Source organism: Rhodnius prolixus, unplaced genomic scaffold (genome assembly GCF_049639745.1).
Source record: "Rhodnius prolixus isolate KJV_2025 unplaced genomic scaffold, Rpr scaffold_2, whole genome shotgun sequence".
Taxonomy (NCBI): domain Eukaryota; kingdom Metazoa; phylum Arthropoda; class Insecta; order Hemiptera; family Reduviidae; genus Rhodnius; species Rhodnius prolixus.
The window spans coordinates 2,676,216-2,699,230 of NW_027411592.1; the positions used below are offsets into that span (position 1 = coordinate 2,676,216).

At 33.3% G+C, this 23,015-nt stretch overlaps 4 protein-coding genes and 1 long non-coding RNA gene across 11 annotated transcripts in view; 1 reads left to right on the plus strand and 4 right to left on the minus strand.

Moving 5' to 3' along the window:
• The window catches only part of cdi (serine/threonine kinase), a 90,434-nt gene extending 86,489 nt beyond the window's left edge, over window positions 1–3,945 (minus strand). For both annotated transcript variants that reach the window (XM_074120438.1, XM_074120437.1), the window contains exon 1: window positions 3,266–3,945. In XM_074120438.1, the coding sequence (XP_073976539.1) occupies window positions 3,266–3,318 (53 nt within the window). In that variant the 5' untranslated portion in view covers window positions 3,319–3,945. The remainder of the gene's footprint in view (window positions 1–3,265) is intronic.
• Window positions 3,946–8,682: 4,737 nt separating this feature from the next.
• On the minus strand, window positions 8,683–11,475 carry mRpL55 (mitochondrial ribosomal protein L55). Its single transcript, XM_074117345.1, has 3 exons — window positions 11,317–11,475; window positions 11,011–11,158; window positions 8,683–8,971 (listed from the first exon to the last, which is right to left on the minus strand). Coding segments are annotated over exons 1-3 (297 nt in total). The 5' UTR covers window positions 11,319–11,475; the 3' UTR covers window positions 8,683–8,824.
• Window positions 10,290–11,158, plus strand: LOC141448756 (uncharacterized). Its single transcript, XR_012455209.1, has 2 exons — window positions 10,290–10,783; window positions 10,865–11,158. It is a non-coding gene; the product is annotated as an uncharacterized lncRNA (long non-coding RNA).
• Window positions 11,476–12,100: 625 nt separating the features above from the next.
• Window positions 12,101–17,921, minus strand: LOC141448759 (uncharacterized). 2 transcript variants are annotated; one of them, XM_074117352.1, is made up of 5 exons: window positions 15,317–17,921; window positions 14,699–14,791; window positions 14,463–14,577; window positions 12,309–12,440; window positions 12,101–12,220 (listed from the first exon to the last, which is right to left on the minus strand). In XM_074117352.1, exons 1-5 carry the CDS (start codon window positions 15,404–15,406, stop codon window positions 12,165–12,167), a joined length of 486 nt encoding a protein of 161 aa, XP_073973453.1. In that variant the 5' UTR covers window positions 15,407–17,921; the 3' UTR covers window positions 12,101–12,164. The 2 variants fall into 2 exon arrangements, with proteins under 2 accessions (XP_073973453.1, XP_073973452.1); XM_074117351.1 differs by having other exon boundaries at window positions 14,442–14,577.
• Window positions 17,922–18,074: 153 nt separating this feature from the next.
• The window catches only part of LOC141448757 (facilitated trehalose transporter Tret1-like), a 30,981-nt gene continuing 26,040 nt past the window's right edge, over window positions 18,075–23,015 (minus strand). For all 5 annotated transcript variants that reach the window (XM_074117348.1, XM_074117349.1, XM_074117350.1 and 2 more), the window contains 5 exons: window positions 22,807–23,012; window positions 21,712–21,947; window positions 20,890–21,100; window positions 20,563–20,813; window positions 18,075–19,013 (listed from right to left, as the gene is read on the minus strand). In XM_074117348.1, the coding sequence (XP_073973449.1) occupies window positions 18,734–19,013; window positions 20,563–20,813; window positions 20,890–21,100; window positions 21,712–21,947; window positions 22,807–23,012 (1,184 nt within the window). In that variant the 3' untranslated portion in view covers window positions 18,075–18,733. The remainder of the gene's footprint in view (window positions 19,014–20,562; window positions 20,814–20,889; window positions 21,101–21,711; window positions 21,948–22,806; window positions 23,013–23,015) is intronic.

Here is a 23,015-nt window from a genome sequence, read left to right on the forward strand (position 1 = left end):
ATACAATTAACGCCGCCATATTAATTACGAGAAATAGCACCAATATATATTCAAGGTATTTAGCGCTCTGAATATGCTCGACAACAGCCTGGGAACTAAAAAGATGTTAACTAATTTTACTTCATATTCACACAACATTGGCAAGGTCGCCAGTAAATTAAATTAGATGAGATTTTATATTTAGAGTATATATAGTGAAGGAAAATGGATTCACTAACTTCATATCTAGTTTCCACAGGATTGAATCATTCTATTCTATTCCCAAATGATTCGTTCGTTCCTAATTAAAATATTTTATATTGACTCAAATATCTAAATAGGTTCAAATAAATTCGTTAATGAGAAATAACTACTTTTGATTTAAATACAAAGTTAAGAAAAAATTAGGAAGTCTCGTTTTACTATTATTTTTTTAAAAGAAACCATTATGGTACTTACGGTACTTTTTTAGGTTTTGGAATTATCATTTAATTTACAAGTTAGCAACACATTCTAACCCTCCATTATGTACGTCACAAGTCTCTACACTGCACTTACAATAGTTTTTTAGAGGAAGGCCTAACCCGGAAGTGCCCCAAAATCGATTTTTCCTGGGAAATTGTTTCAAATAAAAGTTGAACATATAAATTTAAACAAATTATGTGCCAAGTTAAAATAATTGAAGCCGAACAAATTGTAAAATCAAACTGTAATATCGATTCAGCAAAGGAGTCAACTTACGATTGATCGAATTGGTCAAAAAGTACTTATTACCAGATGATTGGTCTATGTATGTTACATCTTAAGACGATATATTAAATTTCAACTTCCAATGATCTTGTTTTTAAAACTTTCGGTAGATGTACATACATACAAACAGGGATATTTGGTTAAAAAAAAAAAAAAAATACGTTTAAAGGTGAATTTCATAGGATTACATAAAAAAATCGAAAAATTGCACTATAGAAATTCTATTTCGAAAATATCTTTCGAAGAAGTAGTGAGAGGGGAAGGAAACATATATATATATATATCAACGGTTTGGCCATCATATCTCTTGAGTACATTGACTGAGAATACGGGAAAACAAAAGATAGGATTTTCCCCAACAAGGCTTATCAAACATAAATGTTTAGAAAGTACAAATTTATAAAATCTGGCTACGATTTGGATTTCATAAAAAACATTTATCTGACTCAAAATAAAAGCTCCTAAAATTTAATTTTATCCCTCTCATAAAAAAAACACTTCCAGGCTGGGATCGAAACGCTGCTGCATGCGAGAGGAATTCCAGGATTGATTATGGAAAAAATAATAAACTGGTACGAGATATTGTCAGCAACTGAGAGCTTTGTTAGGTATGATGAATGGACAATTTCGACCGATTAATCTAGAAGAAAAAGAAGATCGAACAGTCAAGGTCTTTAGCGAAAGATTATGTGAACACATAGAAGTTTTAGTGATCACTGTAAAACTATTCTTTCTCAAATTTATACTTGAAGCTTAGGGATACGATGTAACAGGTCCTACAGAGTTCCTTGTGAGCGCTGGGGATAGGATCAGGTCTCGCGTCATTTAGGTATCCCAATAATTATTATTATTATCATCACTATCATAATCACTGACCGAGAAGTGGAAGCAAACAGACCGGATATAGTCATTTTTTGATACAAAAAATGCGCCAAGGAAGTGATTACAGACATTAAAGTCACCTAGATTTTTTGGATAGTTCAAATGATGGCGGAAATACCAGTCATTAGGCGTTCGTTGTACTTCAAAACATGAACCAGCTGCTACAAGTTAAGGTAGTTTCTGTGGTCATTTCGTGTAAGATTGGCAGGAAATGAAAATGAAATTGCAATTATTACAATTTGGCAGTGAGCTGTTTACATTTGGTACTGTTAACATTGTCAGATTTTCTTTACAATGATCATTTTTCAGAACATTCCAACAAGGCCTTTGGAGTGAACAACCCGGACTCATCGCAAATGTTATCAAAATCGGTGATGGGCAAGAAATTTGTATGCAGAAGTGGTAAGAAATAAAGCCCACACCAGAGAGAGGCGAAAAATTACATTACTTCTCTTTTCTTGCCTTCAGCTCAACTGCGAAATTACTCCGTGAAGCCTTCGCAGCCATTCGGATAATCGTAGACTACTGACGGACATCTGCAGTTTAAGGAAACGCAAGGGCCTAGCAGCAGTAGATAGCCTGTAATGGTTAACACTACAAGATATGCCAGTGCGTATGGCTTAGGATTTCTTTGGGTAAGAAAAACTCCTGCCTTCATAATTAGCTAATAAACTTACCTAAGTCTTAATTAAAAAGAGGGGTCTCAATAAGCTACTCTTATTGGTTAGATCGCCCACCCGTCCTGGGTCGCGTGGCTTGCGGTTTACTGACTAACCCCCGTAGTTATCTATTTAATCTATTAAAAAACCGTATCTGTGACTTACAATACATACATAATAAATTTTAGGCCATCGACTTTCGGACCTAAGCTAAAGTTAAATGTATAAGAAGCCCAGAGAAGTTGTTAAACATATATAGGGTTATCCTACACCCTCTTTATAGGATATAACTATACCAAAAAAATACCTATGGAAATAGATATACAGGAAGAACTATTTTTCTGTAGATTTCTCAGATTGTTTAGATTGATTTGAAACTTTTATCTCAATCTTCTATTTCTTAAACTATATTTTAGGAGGAGATTTTAATGAGAAAAATAGTTGATTAACAGTTACGGTATATTGTATGTTTCAAAACCTTTTTAAAATTTATGAGTATACAATATATTACCAAATTTCCGATTACTTAATATAATTGTGACTTACTAATACGGCTTTTACGAGTTTTCTATAATGAAAAATTCGCCTAAGAACATAGTTTGAACTTGAGCGTAATCACTCTGATATGGAACTTTTAGAGTCACGTTACGTGAAACAGCATCCTTTTCCCACAGAGAACTTGCATAATATTGATATAAACCACCTTATAAGTACGAATTATAAGTTTGTAAAAAATTACGTAAAACTGCGCTCAAAAGAATAGTGTGTTTATATGACCATACCACTTTGTTTTTGTTATTTATGTCCACTTAAGCAAATATAGTTTGAATTTATGGATTAAATTAAAACTATCAATTTTTAAAAATCTATTCGATCAAATAGAAGCCAGTCCACAAAAACGAGCTCTGTAAGGTTCCTTGTAAGATGTTTGGGTAAATGGTTATAGATTCTTAGTTTTGCATTTAAAAAACCTAATATCAAAGCTCTGAACATACCTTGAATACTTCTGAAAAGAATCCAGTTCCAATTTTTTCACAATAGAAATCATCAAGACGATTTAGTTTGGCAACAGCACTTCGAAGTGCAAGACACGAAGAACCAGTCACTTTAGAATCCTTGCCTTCGGTATCTTTGATTGGCACCGGCTCTTTAGACATATCGGCAACGGTGTTCGTGATTCCACTTTTCCTGAGTAACATTTTTTTTTTAAATTAAATTTCTTTAAATTAATAACAACTACAGAAGACCCACAGGGCTGGCCCAATTCTAGTCTACTCAAGTCACCATTTGGTTCTAGAATACACTTCACTCTGTTTTGGGAAATCCGTGCTATAGATAAGATTACATTTTTATACCGGCCTGGGCCAACTGAATCAACATAAACGTTGGAAATCTTGAAATCAACGTAAACAAAAATATTAATAGAAATTTTTTTAAGTTGTAATAGCTATTTGGCACAGCTGATCAGCCTAAAACTCTTTGAAACACGAAATAAACTTTTGCAACATATAAACGAAGACGGACACTTTTTTTTTTTAATTATTCAACATTCGGCACTAGTGTAAATAGTAAAAAAATATTTTGTGAGCAACTATTTTCCATCACAATCCGAAGTTTAGTGGCAGACTAAAATGAGACCACCATGTTTGTTAACTGACTGGCATCACAAGCGCAGCACTGTCTGGTGGACGGAATGTCAACTTAGGTTTCCTAATATACACGCATTTCCCCCATTTTTAAATAACTTTCCAAATAGAATTTATTAATTATCACAGGTGAAAATTTAGTCATGTAAAAATTGATAAATCAAAGTTAAGCTTAGCACACTTAATTTAACACCAATCAAAATTAAAATACTCCATTTTATTGATAATTTAAACAGATTTAGTTTTCTTATCTTAATATTTTTATCGGTAAACGAAATATTATAAATCTTCAGGCATTTTAGATCACCTACTTACTCTTAAGTTTGATTAGAGGAAGTATTATGATGGTGCAGATTTTCGATTCTCTATTTTTACCGGAAATACATTTTGCTTCCACTGTTCTAGCATCACATTTCCTAACACCAATTCCCACATTTTTAGAGACAATTTTCCGCGGTTTTCATCAGCTCTGAATTGGTGTAAGAGAGCAGCCGTTGCTTTTTGCAAGGTCCTGAATTTTTTCCACCAATCTCCTTTGCATTGAAAGTCTTAAGCTAACGTAATCATATATGAGAGCATAAAAGGCCAAAACTTAAGGAGATACTAGACAATCTGCTGAAAACCTTGTTTAGATTTCTCTTCTTCCGTACATTATCGCAGATATTGTAATAAAGGGATGCAGAAAGTAATTTTACCTTCCACGGCCCAAAAGCACGATAAATTTAGCGTACGTGTGACAAAATTAGGGTACTGCTTTCTCCCTTCTGGAGCCCGCGAATCCTTGATTGGGATAAACGACAGAAATTTTCTAGGAGTAGCTCAAGAAAGAAGAGGAAGCCAGCAGAACTACAGTTTGTAGCTGGCTTGAACTGAAATAGACATAAGATATTTCTAAGCAACTATACGCAGAAGATATCTTGTGATAGAAGTCTGTCTAGGTCAGAGTGAAAACAAGCTACCTATACATAGCAGAAACGGGCCTAAAATGTGATAATGCCAGCGTATTTGATTGTAGAAGGCTCCAATACACCTCCAAAAGAACTACGACATCGTCGTTTAAAGGTAATTAGGATGCACCGGCAGTTACCCACTCAGATTCTGGGACTTTTTTTTAGAAAGACATAGAAAATTTTTGTTCGACCGCAAGTTAGTTCCTATTAAACTAACGTTCTAGAGAAGCATTTCCTGGCAGATGTGCAAAGTTAATATTTTTAACCTTTTTTCCTTGAGGACTGAAGACAACCACTGATCACCTTAGATGCAAGTACAGAGTCATATTTCACATTTCTAGAATTAAAAGCAAAACAAAAATTGCGTCTTTTCCACAAAATTATACAGATATCCTGTTTCTGTAGCATCCTGTTTCTGTAGCATCCTGTTTCTGTAGCATCCTGTTTCTGTAGCATCCTGTTTCTGTAGCATCCTGTTTCTGTAGCATCCTGTTTCTTCATAATTGACCGGTTCAGAATTTCCTTCCATCTTCAATCATTCATCAAGACTTCTTAAAAGAGTTCGATGACTCTTAACCTGCTCTTTTACCTATATGCACACTATTTGCAGTTAAGTCTTTCTTAGATTATATCTTCAAACAACTTCCATAGAATCTCAAACGAATTTTTTATTAATTATTTGGCATAATTTACTATTTTTTGGTAAAGATTCAATAGTTAGCCGTTTATCTCTAAACCTAAAAAACGAAAAACAATTTCTAGCAAATAAGAATTATTTGTGCAGTTATTCAAAGGTCCAGCGGGACGGTTGTATAAGGGCGAAAAAGCGTAACGTTGAAAAACACCCAACTTAGACAATCTTTTTCTCTATTACAGGTCACACATAATCATGATAAGTAACATAATTATCTCGCAGAAAATTCGACAATTGAACTGGACTTTTCAGCTTTTTGACACAACAAATTTAAATTAAATTTTAAACAAATCTATTCATGATCTCTTTAACAAAAACTTACAGTTTAAAATGTTAAGTATAAGGGTTGATTAAACGCCAAAAGGTACACAAATCAGCAAGTACCCAACATTTCATTAATACTTCATTAATATTTAAATAATTCTACTGCATTAATTTTCATTAATATTTTTTTGAATTTATTAGATGTTTCACAGACCCTTATGCTGGCCATTTTAATCTACAAAATATTTGTTCAAGTAGAACACCATTTAACTTAGATTGACTGTAATAAGATAAATAAGATATGCATATTTTTATGACAGCTAACATAATTATTCCAGTATTTTACTATAAGTAAAATTAGAGGGACTACATTAAATTACAATTGAGAAATGAATAATTATTGTTGAATAATTTACTTGATATTACCTACGCGTTATTACCTACGCTCACAAATACTTTGGAAAGGCGAATTCTAGACTGAAATATTGTTTTAAATCCGTGATTCAAATTTAAATAGTAGCCGACTCTACTTAGTCTTTATCTACTTTAACGTGCATGTACATACTCGTACATACATGTGACTACTCAGAATAAAGAGCATAATAAAGATAAATCAGAAGAATAATTTGGAATAAAGCTAAAATAAAGTACCTATTTAATTATGAAGATATAATATACATTTTATCATAATTAGAACAAAAAAATAAAATATTATGAATGAACAAAGGGAAGGGATTAGCTATGCGGTTAGCGTATTGGATTCCCACGTGGAGGTTCCGGGTTCGTATCCAGCTGCAGACCCTTTGATTTTCTCTTTCTAAGAGCTTCTTACAGCTCACTGTCCGGGTGATGGACAGTGTTGTCTGTAACGAGAGAACACTGTCCGGAGGCCGGCAGTGCACTGAAAAAAGTTCCGGGCGCCAATAACCTTAGATGTTGACGCGACTTAAATCATAAAAAAAAGAAAAAGAAAATGAATGAACTGGCCAGCATAAGGGTCTGTGAAACATCTAATAAATTCAAAAAAATATTAATGAAAATTAATGCAGTAGAATTATTTAAATATTAATGAAGTATTAATGAAATGTTGGGTACTTGCTGATTTGTGTACCTTTTGGCGTTTAATCAACCCTTATACTTAACATTTTAAACTGTAAGTTTTTGTTAAAGAGATTTTTGTACCTTTTGAATAGATTTTCCTTTTTGTATGTTCTTCAAAGTTACATATCTGCTTTACAGATTTTATTAAAATTGGGAATAATAAATTTTAATTGTATCATTATAACCTGAAAAGGTGTTAAGTCGGAGTTACTACCACTGGAGAGATCTTTTTAAAGAATGATTATAGTTGCGGTCCCCAAACCATCCTCAATAACAATTTTTTTGAGAAAGCATTTTGAATAAAATAGGAAGGTAATTTGTACGTAAATAGCAAAATTAAACTGCGATTTCAGTTCTTCCCTTTAAGAGGAGTAAGAAAAATAAACTGCGATTACAGTACTTCTCCCTAAAAGGCAAAGAGGCAAAGATTTTGAATCGAACGACAATTCATTGATGTAAATCGGTTCACTCATTGATAATTTTAACGATTGCAGTACTTCCTCTTAGTACGTGTAAGAGCATGATGGCACTTCACAGCCACGTAGAGGAGCTTTGATCACTTCTTCATGCTAAATTTTATCAAAATCGGACTAAGCGTTATAGAATAGAAATATTGGTAATAATAGTTTTAGAAAGGGCCTTACCTGGGTGGGGCAAACTCCCCTCCTTATGAGGCACAGCGTCGAGGCTTTTAAAGTGCAAATCTGTACAAAATTTCGATTCGAATGACACTTCATTCATGAAAATCGGTTCACGTTTCGATAATTTGAAACGATTGCTATACTTCCCCTTAACAAGTGTAAGAGCAGATCGTCGTTTTAATGTTACGTAGGGGAGCCCTAACCCTGTCATCCTACCAAATTTTATCAAAATCGGGCTAAGATTTACAGAGTAATTAATTATAATAATTTTGGAGGGGGCCTTACATAAAAGCGGCTAACTCCTCTCCCATTCCATGTACAGCGTCGAGACCCACAAAAGGCACATCTACATAAAATTCCGAATCGAATGATACCTCATTCATGAAAATCGGTTCACGCGTTTAGGCGCTACGTTGTTTACAAAAAAGGTAACAACAACAACAACAACAAGAAGAAGAACAAGAACAAGAACAAGAACAATTTTTGAAAATGCCGTTTTTGCTCATTTTCAGCATCTTTTTTCTCAAAATCTATCAAATCTAGGTTGTTGCAAAAAAATTACAGTCATAAAGGAGGATTTGCCCTATATTATGAAGAAAATTTGGGAATTTTATCTTTTATAGAAAAAGAGAAAAAAATTGTCAAAGTTGGGTGTTTTTCAACGTTACGCTTTTTCGTGCAGTTTTTGATGATCAACCCTTATACAACTGTCCTACCGGACAGTTTTAATAAACTACATTAGTAATTTTTTATAACTAAAGTTCTGAATTTGTTTATTTTTTTTTAAGAATGAAAGATAATCAGCTGACGTCAAAACTTCACCAAAATTTAAATAAATAATAATAAGTGTGGACGATATGAACGTATTAATAAAAGAACCATCAATCATGCTGCTGCGGTTCCGTTTGGTTGATGTTTTTTTTTTTTTTTTTTTAATTTTATGAATGAAAGTCAAATTACTTACATTTACTTCCTTCCTAAAATCAAGTGACCACATTTATCGAAACAAAATGCTGTGGCGGATAAAAATTAATCCATACTATCCAGCTTTGTGGATCAAACCATTATAATCCGAAAATTCTGAAGGGTAACTAAAAAGATATCGTTTATTCTAAATTTCCAACATTCATAAAAAAATCTTCTATTTCTTTTTCGTTTCTTACTTTACAATAAGATATACTGCAATAGATTTAATTAAAAAAAAAAAAAGAACCCTAAAGTAATTACACAAAACAAATAATTACTATTTCTAAAGATATCACTTCTTCTTGATAAGGTTTAGATATTTTCTCGCATCAAAATGTGCTACATCTTCCTGTTGTTCTTTCACCTTCGTCTTTGGACGACGTCGTTCAAGGCGAGCTTTTGCTTCGGCTTCAGACAAAGTGGAGATATCCAATGGTAACTGAAAAAAAATTATAAGAATGTAATGTTTAATATAGTTTAATATAACTATATGAAAAAGAGAATACTTTCTTAAGTGTATTTAATGCGACACATATTACAATAAGATCTGAGCAAACACCTTGGGATGATCTGTATTCTGAGAATATTCTGTACTGAGAAAACTGAAACCTCTAGACTAGCTCTGCCAAATAGAGGAGAAGAAGAGTACGGCTTTTCATATCCTGTCGGAACGTGTTACTTAAGTTGTGGTTTAAGAAATACCTCTCTGCGACAAGAAACATATCAAATAAAGACTAGTGGGCCAAAAAGATCCTGAACCATGTAAGAAGGGAAGAAGTTCCTAACCAGGTTATCAAGGGGATTACGCAAAAAGTCTTTCTAACTGGAGTGCTTTAGATACTGATCCTTCCTCCTTGTCTTAGAAATAATAATCATTCTGTTCCGTGAGATACTTCAGCGGCACAACGTGCTTTTGGGCTCCGTAAGAGATGTAATTACTTACGGACAACTAAGTCCATCCCACTGGCTTCCAATGGTTTAATGCAGAAGTAACCTGCCGCAGATCTCATCTAAGACCAAGCTGAGTGATTTATATCTTTCTTTTCAGGGTAGGTAGTCTCAGAAAACATCTCTGAAGGATTGTGAGTGCGTTAACTCAGAGCTTTGTGCCGATTGTGATAAGAAAAGAAGTACTCCACATCTTATATTTAAATAATTGAATAATTTTTTACAAATCTAAGAATTTCAAATACCAATCTGAGCAATTACAAGCAATTTCCCTCGTTGAACTTTTTTTTTGCCATCAACTCATCATATATCTCACAGTTGGCAACTTCTGGCCAAGGCGGCAAGACGGCACCTCATTATTATAATATATACATATGTCTTCACAGTTCATCTTCTTGCCGGCTTGACACTTCATTACATACAGAAACAAAGTCATACTTTCTTACTAACTAAAATATACAACTACCTAGTTTCTCATGAGAGGAAAAATATTGAAAACTAAGTCAATTTGAAATAATACATCACTGTTCAATAATGATACTTTTTGAATTAAATATTAACAATAATTTGAGAAAAAAAATTAAATTGTATAGTGAAGATTAATTTGCATTTGACGGTGGCCAAGGTTCGCTAGACGGACTGTCGTGCCAAATAAGAAGAAGAAGATTAATTTGGTTCAAATACAATGTAGCAGAAATGTCGACCAGATCGTGATGAAGAGTAAAAAACACGAAGTGCGCGAAACAAATTGCTGAAAAGAAAATGAAGTTAAAAGTTGGCATTATTTTCCACATATTTCCGATGTGAAAATGCCTTATTTAAATGCTCTTCTCATTAAAAAATTTTACTTAAAAATAAATGTACTTAAATAAAAATATGTAATTATTATAATGATCTATTGGGTCCAAGAATTGAAATGAACCAATGAATGGTCAGTAGCTAAGCAAACCTAAACAAAGATAGAAGGATACAAGTCAAATAATTAATAATAATTAAATAAAATTTTCTATTTACATAACAGGCTAATTTTGAACCATAAAATATGTTTATTTAGTTTTCATTATATCAACTAGAAATAGGGCTGTTACTAAGTTACTTTGTTGTAAAACTTATGCGTCACAAAACTCTCAATTCTTCATTATGCGTTCATCAAGAATTTTATTATTAAACCAACAAAAAAATTACTTAATGTGTTTAGTAAACAAATGGAAAAATATTCAGTAATTAAACACTATTTAAATACCTGTATTTAAGTCAGTCCAATCAAAATTGCAGAATACAGTACGAAATAACTGCAACTATCGTAATATTGTGATTCACTCTAATTACAATGTACTTATTATTTCTCTATTCTTTCATTAATATACATATTTACTTATTTTAGTTAATGATGATGAGTACCCTAAGAATTCGCGACTCTGTTTGGAAAACAAGCTAGATATGTTCAAAAACTTGGAGCTAACTTAATTTAACAGTGTTAAGTCTGATCCACCACTAATATTAAACAACTTAATAACGTTAATAGAAAACCTTAATAATCTGTCTCGGCTCATGATAGCGAATAGTAATGCTGGAACCATCGGGAAGTATAACTTTTGTAGGGTAATGGCGAAAATATTTCAATCTATGTATTCTTGTAATTGCAGCAGAAGCACTGCTAAGATTTCTAACAATTAACCTGAAAATAAAAGTTAATATTCTATCATAAAAAGTAAATCATATCATTGGATCATTAGACCAAGATACTAATTTTAGTTTCGTCACTAATTAAGTAAAATAATTTCAGTTTTTTTAAATCACAAGCATAACATTGACCAAATGATACAAAAAACTTACATTATCTTAATCAAGATATAAATACATAATTCTATACTTTCTTCAGAAATGCAATGTCTAGGATGCGGTCATCCCAATCTGAAAATACAGAACCTTCTCTTAACCTTCTACCTAACCTTCTCTTCTGATAAACTGACTACACTTTACATAATACAGGACAGGGAGCAGCATGCAGCTTAAGTGTATGAATGTATAGATTGAATGAATTGGATTTACTTTTGTAAAAAGCATATATGTATGTATACCACTTACAAAAATAATGTTGAATTAAGTAAACGTACTCCAAATCTTCAAAGATTTCCTGAAGAAGTTAACAAAAAACAAATACACAAGTAGATAATGTTTCTTAAGGTTCACTAAATTAGTAATAAATTATTCGAACTTATTCAATACTACTTTAAGTGTACCTTACATGAATTAACAAATGATTTAATTTTTTTTATTAAAGAAACTCACAACTTAAATGTAAGCAACTTCCATATGATATTCAAGATCAAATTTTTCTCACTAGGGGCTGTATCCACTTAATAATTATTTATCTTCAATTAAAATCAAATTTCGAATTATGCACAACTAATTTATAATATTTTCAATAGTATTTTTGAAATTTAAAATTTGATAAAGTTTTGCAATGCCATGGAATTTCTAATCTTTTTAAGAATAAAATATTTTTAATCTATCTAATTATAAAATGTACTTTACAAAAATAAGCTTTTTCTTTTTGTAAGAAATATACTTTAATTAGAAAATACATTTAGAACTGAAAATAGAAGGAAAATTGATAAACATGATAAGCTTTTATTTCCTGATTCAGATAAATAATTGGCCATAAAAAAAAACAACACTTTTTATTCTTTATTCCATGGAATTGGATTTATATATGTTACATTTAAATCAGGTGGTGCTGTAACAAACATTTTTATATTACAGTAGATTATTAGTTTTGGTTTTAATTAAATATTAATTCAAACTTTAATCATTGCAAAACTTACTAAATATATAAGATGTATGGGGCCTAATGTTGGTGGATTGATGATCTCTTTTACGATTCACTTTTTCTTCTGGTTGATAATTTTGACAGGAATGATAACATTCAGTGTTCTTTTTTGGTGCATATTTTTTGGCTAAATATAATTAAATATTTTTAGGTAAATATTGAAATTAAACGGAAATAGATATTTATAAATAGGTTTTAGATTTAATATATAATTACAGCTAGAATCACAGAACAGAAATATGTTCTGAATATTATTTCGTCTTTATTTAGTATTTGAAAAGCTCAAAATGTTCATTATAAAAATTCCTTTGGGAAAAAGACTGGACTGAGAAAAGTTTTTTAAACATTTAATAATTTTGCAGAAAGCAGATCCGATCTTTATCATCATGGACTAATAGTTTCAGTTAATATTATCATCTTAATAATACATCAATTGTGGCTTCTCTTGCCACAATTATGATTATAAAATTGTCTGAAAACTTAGAATTTATAACAAAAAGAATAACAAGTTTCTTTTTTTCTTTTTGCATGTGGCAAAACATTTGGTTTTCCGAATGTTGCCAATCACTTTACAAGTTTCCAATATTGTTACAGTTTTTAAGAGGCGTCGTAGCTACCGCAAAATTAAATCAGTATTACTGAGTATAGAATAGAAGTATAGCCCCTACAGGAAGTTTGTAAGAAAAACGTTTTTAGAATGAAACTACAATTCTATGTCAGAGCGTAACTCGCCACAATTTCCTTCAAATGATGGGAATATAAATTCCGCATACCGAAACAATAAAGAAGTACCAAGACCTGGTAATGGAAATATACCGATGGACAAAATTAGCGCACCACTCAGTTTTTGTTTAGTTAAAATTAAATAAATTATTTTCCGCTTTTGTTTTGGACGTACATCACTTGTCTAAAGCGATTTAGGGAGACAAGAGGTCATTCAAGAAGAGATGTACAGCAGCGAGAGAGTCGATAGGTACATCCGGCACCTGGCTTTACGAAACAGGAGCATAACGAGAAATGAGATAAAAAGTCTCATAAGGCAAGTCCGAAATGTTTCCATCTCCAGTAGGACTGTTAGAAGAAGACTTAATGAAAGAAACCTTCGAGCCAGACATCCTGCTCGTGGCCCTCTCCTTACCACAGTTCACAAAATAACCAGGCTTCAGTTTGCACGTGAACATGTGAATTGGACTTTAGACAACTGGAAGAGGGTTCTCTTTACCGATGAGGTGAGAATAGGCCTAAATTCTTCAGATGGCCATAGTTACAAATGGCTTATTTTTTCAGCCAACAATATTTTGAAAGTCCAAAATTTGCACAAATTGGAAATAATAAAAAAAATAAGGGTGGTGCGTTAATTTTGTCCATCAGTGTAGTGTGTTATTCACGAATATATGCTGCAATGGCCTCGTACCTAGTCACAGATGAGAATTACTTGGACTCAACAAATGTTAGTAAATAGAAAATTCATTCAGTGAATTTGGATCTCAAAATAGTAAAACATTTTCTTAAAAAGTTCTTTAAAATGAAGTTAGACTAGAAATTGACTCTTTGTGAATCTACCTCGAAAACAATGAAATAAATAAATATTACACAAAGCAAACCATCAGTGGCTCGGTTCGTGTGACTCTCGGAGATTAGATCTGGAGGTGATCTGTCCTGAGGTTAAACACAGCAAGACTATGATGCCTTGGCAGTGTAAGCAAAGAACCAAAGAGACCCTGTGCTTGGGTAGAAATCAGATTACTCTGATTACAGGTATATTTACGGGACACGGTAGGTTCAGGAAGCATCTGCGCAAGGTGGGTCTTATCGTTAGATCGAAACCGTTGCGTGCAGATTGCGTCAGGAAGAGGAGGAGACGGCCTCTCACCTGTTGTTCGATTGTGTCGCAATCGAGCGGTCGCGCTATGAAACCTTGGGAAATTTAAGACCAAAGAGAGATAGTGGCGCAAAAAGAACCAGTAGGGTAAGTCCTCTACCTCTTTAGTAGGGGAGGGTTCGCATACCCTAAGATCTAAGATGGGGCTGGCACAATAAGTGGCTGCAGTGCCTAGGGGCGAAGGTCCCGTCCCATCTACTATTCTAATTCTAATTAAATCATTATTTTACGTTTATTTAAACTTACAGTTTACTGCAGTCGTTTTACCTGAATTTGTATTTTTTAACGGCGATTCTTGGGTTTGTGAACCTTTATTTTTAGTGGAGATACTCAGTAAATCTTCTTCAGATGACTTTGATGAATTTAGTGGATAAATATTATTCTTTAAAAAAAAATAAATAAATAAAACCTTTTCAAATGCACTTAAGATGTGATTATATACTTCCGTATTTAAATACATAAGTATCTCTATCAATAAAAAAAAAAAACTGAGAATCTCTTACATATTTTTCATTATTTTGTAACCATTCTCCTATCATAATTCTAACTTGCGCAGCCTTCTCCATTGCTCTTATATCGTCTATTTGACGTCTTGTCTGTAAAGGAGTGTAAAAAAAAGTGTGTAAATAATGTTTTTTTTAAAGAAAGTTTTGAATAAAAGAAAAAAAAAACATTTTTTGGCTGAAGATTCCAAGTTCTCACAGTTCTCTAGCGCGTCACAGAAATGTGGCGGAAGAAGGAGGCTGAAAAAAATGTTTAGTAAGAAAGGAAGTCGAAAAAAAAGAGCGTATCTTCAGGTGTAATACTGAAATGATATTGATAAAAATTATTTCAGCCTTCAGATTATGGTAGAAGTTGATGAAACTTTGACGGGTTTAGATTTTAGCTGAAGATGTACTACGGAGCGGTGCAGTTTGTTTATTTCTTGCTCCAAATTGAGATCAACCAGCTGTGTGGGGGAAGAATACATCTCTGAACTACCTTTGTGCGTGTTCGGGGTTGGTTGTATTTTTTTTTTTTTGTGCAGCTAGACTGGAATATTACCACCAAGATTGCTAAAGGAATGGCCTGGAACATTTCTTCATATATTCCAAAAACTAATTATAACCCAGATTACTTACTTTAACCACTTCATCCTTTCGTCTCCTCATCGTTTTCAGTTTGTCATATTGTTTAACCAGTTCTTTCCAAGTACTATAAATCTCACACATTTACTTTTTCTTTTCTTTTTTATTCGGTTAAAGAATATAATTATAATAAATATATTTGATCAAACAATATAAATTAATTCCTAAAGATTGGAGAAAAAAAAAATTGCAATTAAAATTACAGTGTGTCTCTAAGTTACTAAATTTCTTAGTAAAAAACAAAAAAAATCACACACACACACACATCTGTTTCAAATATTACAATAAAATCTAATCTGGCACCCACGATATTCTCTTACTAAACAACACTTGAGACTCTTAATTTACTCATTTTGGTTTCAAATTTAATATTTAAATGTACCTGGCATTGTCTACATTGTAAAACTGAGCATTAATTCGAAATTCTACTTCAGGAACCCAATACATATTTTTAGAACACCCTAAAAAAGAATTTTTATAGAAAAATTATTGATACGAGCTCTTCAGCCTCCTTATTCGCCTGACTTTTGAGTCCTTGTGACTTTTTTCTCTTCCCGAAGTTGAAAAAAATCACCTCAAGGAAACTCATTTTGGGACAGTCGAAATACATTCAAACGGCTGTAACCGACACCAGCTGAAGGCTATTCCAGTATCGGAGTTCGAGCACTGCTATGAGGAGTAGAAGAAACGTCTCCAGCGCTGTATGGCTTTAGAAGGAAGTTATTTTGAAGGTGACAATATAGAATTGTAATTCTTTTTGAATAAAAAAATATTTAAAAAATCAGTCTCATTACTTAATTTGCAGACCTCATATACAGAAGTTATTTATCAATTACATGTACGCAATATATGAACGTAGACAAAAAAACAATTTAGAGACTAAACATAGATTCGTTTTAAGAAAAAAAAAAACCAATTGTAGTAAAGTAATAGCATTCTGAACGATTAGGGCCTAAACAAAATTGATCTACCTAATCCTCAAAAAAGTGCTTACAAAAAATTAGTTGAGATGAACTTCTAGAGGCAAAGTATTCTTTTAAAGAAAATAATTTTTATGTTAGCAAATTTTGATGTTCTGTCCCAAACATCTCTGTCCCAAAGTAAAGATAGAATAGAATTGAAGGATAAAGAAGTGAAAAAAAAGTCCTCAAGTTTAAGTACCTGGGATGCTGAGATCTGTGGTAGTTCTAAATCAGAGGTGGTTAGAAGAATTAGAGAAGGGAAAAGAGTCATAGGAATGCTCAATCCAGTGCCATGGTATATTTTCCGAAGCACAAAGCACCTAATTTATAAAGCCATATTTGAAAGTATTGTGCTATACGAAGCAGAGGCCTGGACTGTAAATAAAAAAGAAAGAAATAGATTAGGTATCCTCCGAAATGGACTACTGGGAGGAGGTCAGCAGGTAGATCCAGAAGGGGGAAAAAATAAGAAATGCGGTCGACAATTAGAACAGCTTGGAATGTCCAACAAAATATCCATCAAACTATTGAGCTTAAGCAGCCCAAAATGGTTGGGGACATTTGTTAAGGATGGGAGAAGAGAGAATCCCCAAAGGCAGTGTATAAGATGATGGTTGAGGGAAGAAGAAGAAGAAGGGGAAGACCTAGGATCAGGTGGAAAGACTCCGCATTAGAATCCCTGGTGAGAGATACGGTTTGATGGGAGACCGATGCCACGAATAAGGAGAAATGGAAGGATCGGCTCGGATAAGGTGCGTTCCACTAACTAAGCGCTCACAACGATCAAAATATACCTTCAGCCGTTCCACAAGACGACCGCAGTCATAGTGGTCGTGGCGAAAACGTCACTAATGACCATTATTCTCGCTCACAACGCCCCACCTTAAGAGCTGGGCCGAACTGGGCATTCAGAAATTTGGCACAATTTTTAAAAGCAAAGATGGCGACCGAAAAAATTATCTCAGGTAAATGAAAGTATTATCTCAAGTAAATCATTGAATGTGTTTCTCTAAAGTCTAAAAAATAAAAATAAAATGAAAAATTACTTATCCATTTACATGCTAAATCACTGAATAACGACCAATTACACTCTGATAGTTAATAATACGTGGCCTAAGTTTTCGCTTTTCACTATTGCGATTTTGTAAAGCTGCATTCCACTTTTCATTGGAACTAGATAAAGAACTTTCTAAAGCATTATTACACTGCATTAATAAATATCCTACTGTTGCCACAAAAGACATTTTAATTTTATTTAAACGTAAATTTTATAAATACTCCACTAAAATTTAATATAATAAATTGCATTATATATATTTTTAATATAAGTCAACTTTACCAATAATTAATAAATTTTATTATAACTGCGTATAAACGGGGTTAAAATTAAAAAAACAACCTCTTCAAGCTTCTGACTTATTTTCGAGGCCGCCATTTGTAATGTTTATATGAACGGTTAAAACGCCCCACAGTCCATTCCACTTGGGTTTTCGATCGCAACGCTCGCAAGCAAGTGGAACGGGCAAAACCGCTGTCGTGAGCGTGATCGTTGTGAGCGCTTAGTGGAACGCACTCTATTGTAGGTTGAGAGGGATCTATTACCTGGAGAAATGAAACCTCTTGGGAAAAAAAGAAGCAAATATTGTTAAGCTACTTCTAAAGTGATTTCTTTTATTAGCGTAGTTAGTAATTTTTGTATATTTTTAAAGTAAAAAAATCTGGTCTTACTGCATTAATTTCTAAAGATGGATAAAAAAATTCAAAGCTAGTCAGAAGTTTTATAGACCAAGTATGCTACAAAGAACAAAATCAACTTTTATTAATGATAGATTGCATACCCATCAACATTGTCACAATTAAAAACAAAAACAATAATATACAAAAAATGAAAAATTATTCTACAATTTCTACAAATACATTAATGGACGAAATTTTATGCAATGTGTAAAGAAAGAATTAAAACTATGGTACTAATAAATTCTTGCGTCGATTTTATGTAACCAAAAAATATATATATAAGTATTACATATTTCACATAAGTGAGAAAAACCATTTCATTACAACCAACACTGTAAGTGAGACCAAAAATATAAATAGAGATTAGCTCTGAGCCGCGCGTCTGGTTAAGTATCACATTTTTTTTTTTACAATGGTTCATAGAACCAAACTTGCGTTTTTAAAATAACTTCGCATTTTATAATACTGAAATCGATTAACTAAAGTCGTAAGGAGAATAGTGCAACACTAAAGGGATAGTAATACACAAAAATAAAATTAAGAAAACTTAAAAAGATAACCCAATAATATCCTCCTCCTCATAACATTAAAAGTCTCATTTCCTTCTTTAAAAACAAAACAAATTAAATAAAAAACTTCAGTACAAAAAAATACAGACAATCACAAGTTAGTTTATAAGACTTCGTTTCTTATATTATAGACTCAAACTACGCTACCGACTTTCTAGCACAATTTGTGGTTCTTCAGCTTTTTCAGATTTCGTTTTTAGCTTTTTCTTCATGTAGGTTCTTTCAATATCTCTTAAACTGATGCCTTCCGTTTCTGGTAGTCGCCAGTACAAGAACGCACAGCCAAACAAACTAATCGTTCCATAAACACCAAATAAACTTTCCAAACCTAGCCATTGTTCCAACGATATAAATGTTTTGGTTGAAATAAAATTAAAGATATAGGATACAGCTGCGACTAAGCCACTTGCTTGACTGCGACCCCTGTCGACGACAAAAAAAATAAAATAAATACAAAAATAAATAAATTGTAGAAACAGGTTAATAAGTTAGTATTTATTTTATACCTAGACATTTTTTTATTTGAGGGAGAATATTTACTAAAGTAGAAACTTCTTCAGTCAAACAAAAATCTGCATTGACCAACGTCGACAAAAACCAGCAGGATCAAAAGTTTTTTGAGCCTGTAGTGTCTAATCGATACACTCACTATTATTTATTTTTGCAGCTCTTAGAGCCAGCAGGCTCTGCTGATTAAACTAAGTCCAACGTACATTTTTGGCGAGGTTCTTCAAATGAACTCTTTCTCTAGACACCAGGTCTTAGAGTAGCTAAGATCCAGTACTTGAACACTATTTTACCATTTCTGCCCTCATATACGCCGCAAAAGAGTTCCGGCCCTATTAGAAGTTTACTGGAACCTAGCCAAAGCCAGTTGTGGGAGGTAAGAAAATTTCATTATCAATAATGTTACAAAAGTGGGCAATGGATACAAAAAAGATGACTACACCTGTCTAAGGCTGGAAACATAGTGGAGCGGCGATGATAGTTGCTTCAGATCAAAGAGACCGACGAGCAGCGAGCAAAGAGTCGCATGCACATAGTGACAAGTTTAGTCGCGCTTTCCTTTCGACGAGACATGATGGAGGAATTATTTCTATATGAAAATCTTTTTCTTTCCGAATGTCTATTTCATTTGATTAACATTTGATTACGTACTAGCCAGTGTTGAAGGCATGTTAAACAAGAATTAGACTAATTTCAATGTTTACCCCATTAATCCTGTTGAGCGTTTAGCAGTTACTTTAAGGTAAGAAAAAATAAATAACATACCATAATAGAAATATATACAGGTAAAAAGGAACTAGTCAAAGCTAAGAAAAAGGTATGATTTGTCGTTGTAGATTGATGTTGATCATCTGAAAAATTGGAGTAGTACGACGCTACAGAAAAAGGATTGGAGAATTCGTCCTGATCAGAGGGTTAAATGAAAATTTAATTTAATTGAGAACCAAATTAAATGTAGCAAAAATTGCCTGAATTTTCCATTAACTAATATTGTAGCTTCGCAAATATTATGTACATAAATAAACACGTTTGCTATTACTTGTATCCATTTTTTTTTAAGCAACATCATCCCATTCCTTATCTAACACAAATTGGTTGTGATGGAGAGGATCCTTTTGGTCCCACAGAGGTTTCTTTAAAAAAACTAAACCTATAAATTAATATTAATATCCATAACCTTTGAAAACTTTTGAGCAATAACCTTTAAAAATTGAGCGCAATAAGAGCGAAGAAATTGAACATGTCATAACGCGTTGCTCTACTCTCTCTCTTGATAGCGTTGCTCTATCTTCGCTTTGCTCGCCGCTCAACTATGTTTCCAGCCTAAGAGTGTTTGGAAAGTTTGCTTGGAAGAAATTGAGTTTTTTTGCTTTGTTTCTTTTATTGAAAATAAGCGTTGTCTATCAAAACACAGAAATAATAAAAATATTACTTTCTTTTTAATAACAAAATTTAATAAACTAACCTGAATGGAAAAACTTCGCTAACCAGAGTCCATACCAGACCGACCGCTCCGAAGAGTGTAAAAAATGTAAGCAACGAATAAAACAGAAAAGATAACCATCCATTTAAGAAACCTCGTGGCGTGACAGCTAAAGAAAAGGCGCACAGGCTGCAGACAAGCAAGGAAGTTAAAGCGATCGGACGTTTTCGAAACAAAGCGATTGTAGCCATACACAGTACTGTACCAATGAAACCAATCGATCCGAAAACCACCTACAAAATTAAAATAGAATTTCATTACTTTAAAATGGTAATAACAATAATAATGGTGACAGAAACTAAATCTTACAGTAGCTCTGTACGGGTTGATTGGCATCTTCAATTTCTCAATGACCATCACCATATACGGCCTGGTGGCCAACACACCGGTGAAGTTGGAAAAGAAAAAGAATCCAACTATCAGCATCAGTGGTCGTAACATGGCAGGTCTGAAGAAGTCTTTGATCCTGTCTAGAACTCCGTCAAACTCTGGTTCAGGGTTGTCTTTCGTTTCTGAAGATCTGCAATGAAGTAAAATAGTAGATGGGACGGTACCTACGCTCAACGGCACCGCAGCCACAAAAGACTTATTGTGCCAGCCCCTTCCTTCTTAGTTCTAGTAAGCGAACCCTCCCCTCCTAAAGAGGTTGAGGACTTTCCCTACTAGTTCTTTTTGCGCTACTATCTCCTTCGGCCTCAACGTTCCAAAGGTTTCATAGCGTAAACGCTGGATTGCAACGCAATCGAACAGCAGGTGAGAGGCCGTTTCCTCCTCTTACTGATGCAATGAAGTAAATCAAACTGTAGACAAAATGCTGTTACAAAAACTCCAGAGCAGGTACACCGTCTTAGGTAAAGCAATTCTTTCTTACAAGGGTGTGAACCATTTCTCTAAAAACTTTCTTAGGGTCTCAGCTCTCGTTAAGTTGTTAAAGGATCAAATTTTATTTCAAAATAAATTATTGATATTTTTTTTATAGTATAATTAGAATAACCATTTGCATTTTGAGATTTTCCTTCATTTTTTCCGAACTGGGAGGATTTCTAAACCGGTTTTACCGGAGAAAAACTACAAATAGAAAATCTTAAAAACTTATTTATGAAAATAAATGATTCCTAAGTGGAAACTTACTTTTCACGACTTTCTGCTACAATTTCTTTTGGATTTTCCACGTCCTCACAGGCTGGATTGTCATAGGCAGCAACATCCTTCTTCTGTTTCCTTCTAGCCTCCTCTGCGTACGCTTTCAATTCGGCCAATTCTTTGGAAACGGCCGCCGCTGTCACCCAACCACGTAGCCACATGAGCGATTTTTCCGCATCTCGTTCTCTGTAATGTCCTAGTAGCCACATTGGTGTCTCGGGTACCTGTCTCATTTTGGAGAGGTTAATTTTAGAGTTGGTTGCCCGTATCTTAGGCCATTATAGAAGATGACAATTCTGAATGTTCTAGGACTTAAGGTACCCTGTTTTTTTTTTCTTCAATTATTTCCTTAACAATAACACATAACTGAGAATAACTGGTCTTTTCTTATAAATAGCGGCAAATGTATTTTTGATTTTTCTACTATTTTTCAGCTTGCATATGAAAAATGATTTTTTACAGTTACGACCAAATTCTCAATCAATAATATCTTCTAAAGCTAAATAAATGAAATGATTTATTAAATTTGTAATTCAATTTTGTCTTTACTGATTTTTTTTTACCTTAGAAAGGACAGCAATTACAGGGGTGCCACGCGTCTGGTTAGTTAATTCAATTTTTATGAAAAATGTGTCGTCTCGTTACAATTCGAATCTCGACTACTAGGCTAGAGGAATAGTTTCTTTGTCTTAGATAACTGTAGAATGATATATCAGATACTTCTCGTGTAGGTAAGTTAGTATCTAAGGTTGTTGGGATAAAGGCTTCACCTCTACCCTATGCATTGTGATCAGGTTATATATAATCAAATAAAAGGTTATTATTACTATATAGCTACTTTAGGTGAAACCTACTCAATCTAAAATACTCTTAACAGCTGTTTTTTTTTTGTTTTTTTTTTTTAGATGTAAATACACATAACCTCAAATAACCTGAATGCTAGTCGCCTAACATCGTCATCCTTTTTGACTAGAAAATTAAGATTTTTAATTGACACAAACATCCTAAAACTATTCGCCTAGCATTGTTTATCGAAGTGGTGAGAAAAAAAAAATAATAATAATAATAAGTAGTGTAAGTTACCTGCGATAGAGCAATAATCGTCAAAATTGGAAGCGCTATTGAAATGCCGGCGGCAGTTCTCCAGTCGACCAGGTTGCCCAAACCAAAGATAAAGACCAAACCAAAGGAGGCGAACAAGGAAGAATATGATGTAAGCGTTCCTCTAAGGCGAGGTTCACAAATCTCGCCAACATATGTTATTATGGGAGCTTCCATGAAACCAATTCCTG

Excerpts from the sequence above, each read along its gene's own strand:
- mRpL55 (XM_074117345.1), bottom strand. Across the intron at positions 8,972-11,010 it reads AGCCGAGACAGATTATTAAG|TTACCATTGGATATCTCCAC; the intron begins GTTTTCTATTAA and ends ATTTTTTTTCAG.
- LOC141448759 (XM_074117351.1), bottom strand. The coding sequence starts at position 15,406 with ATGTGTGAGATTTATAGTACTTGGAAAGAACTGGTTAAACAATATGAC. Across the intron at positions 14,792-15,316 it reads GAAAGGATGAAGTGGTTAAA|ACAAGACGTCAAATAGACGA; the intron begins GTAAGTAATCTG and ends ACTCCTTTACAG. Across the intron at positions 12,441-14,441 it reads TAAAACGACTGCAGTAAACT|CCAAAAAATATGCACCAAAA; the intron begins GTAAGTTTAAAT and ends AATTATATTTAG.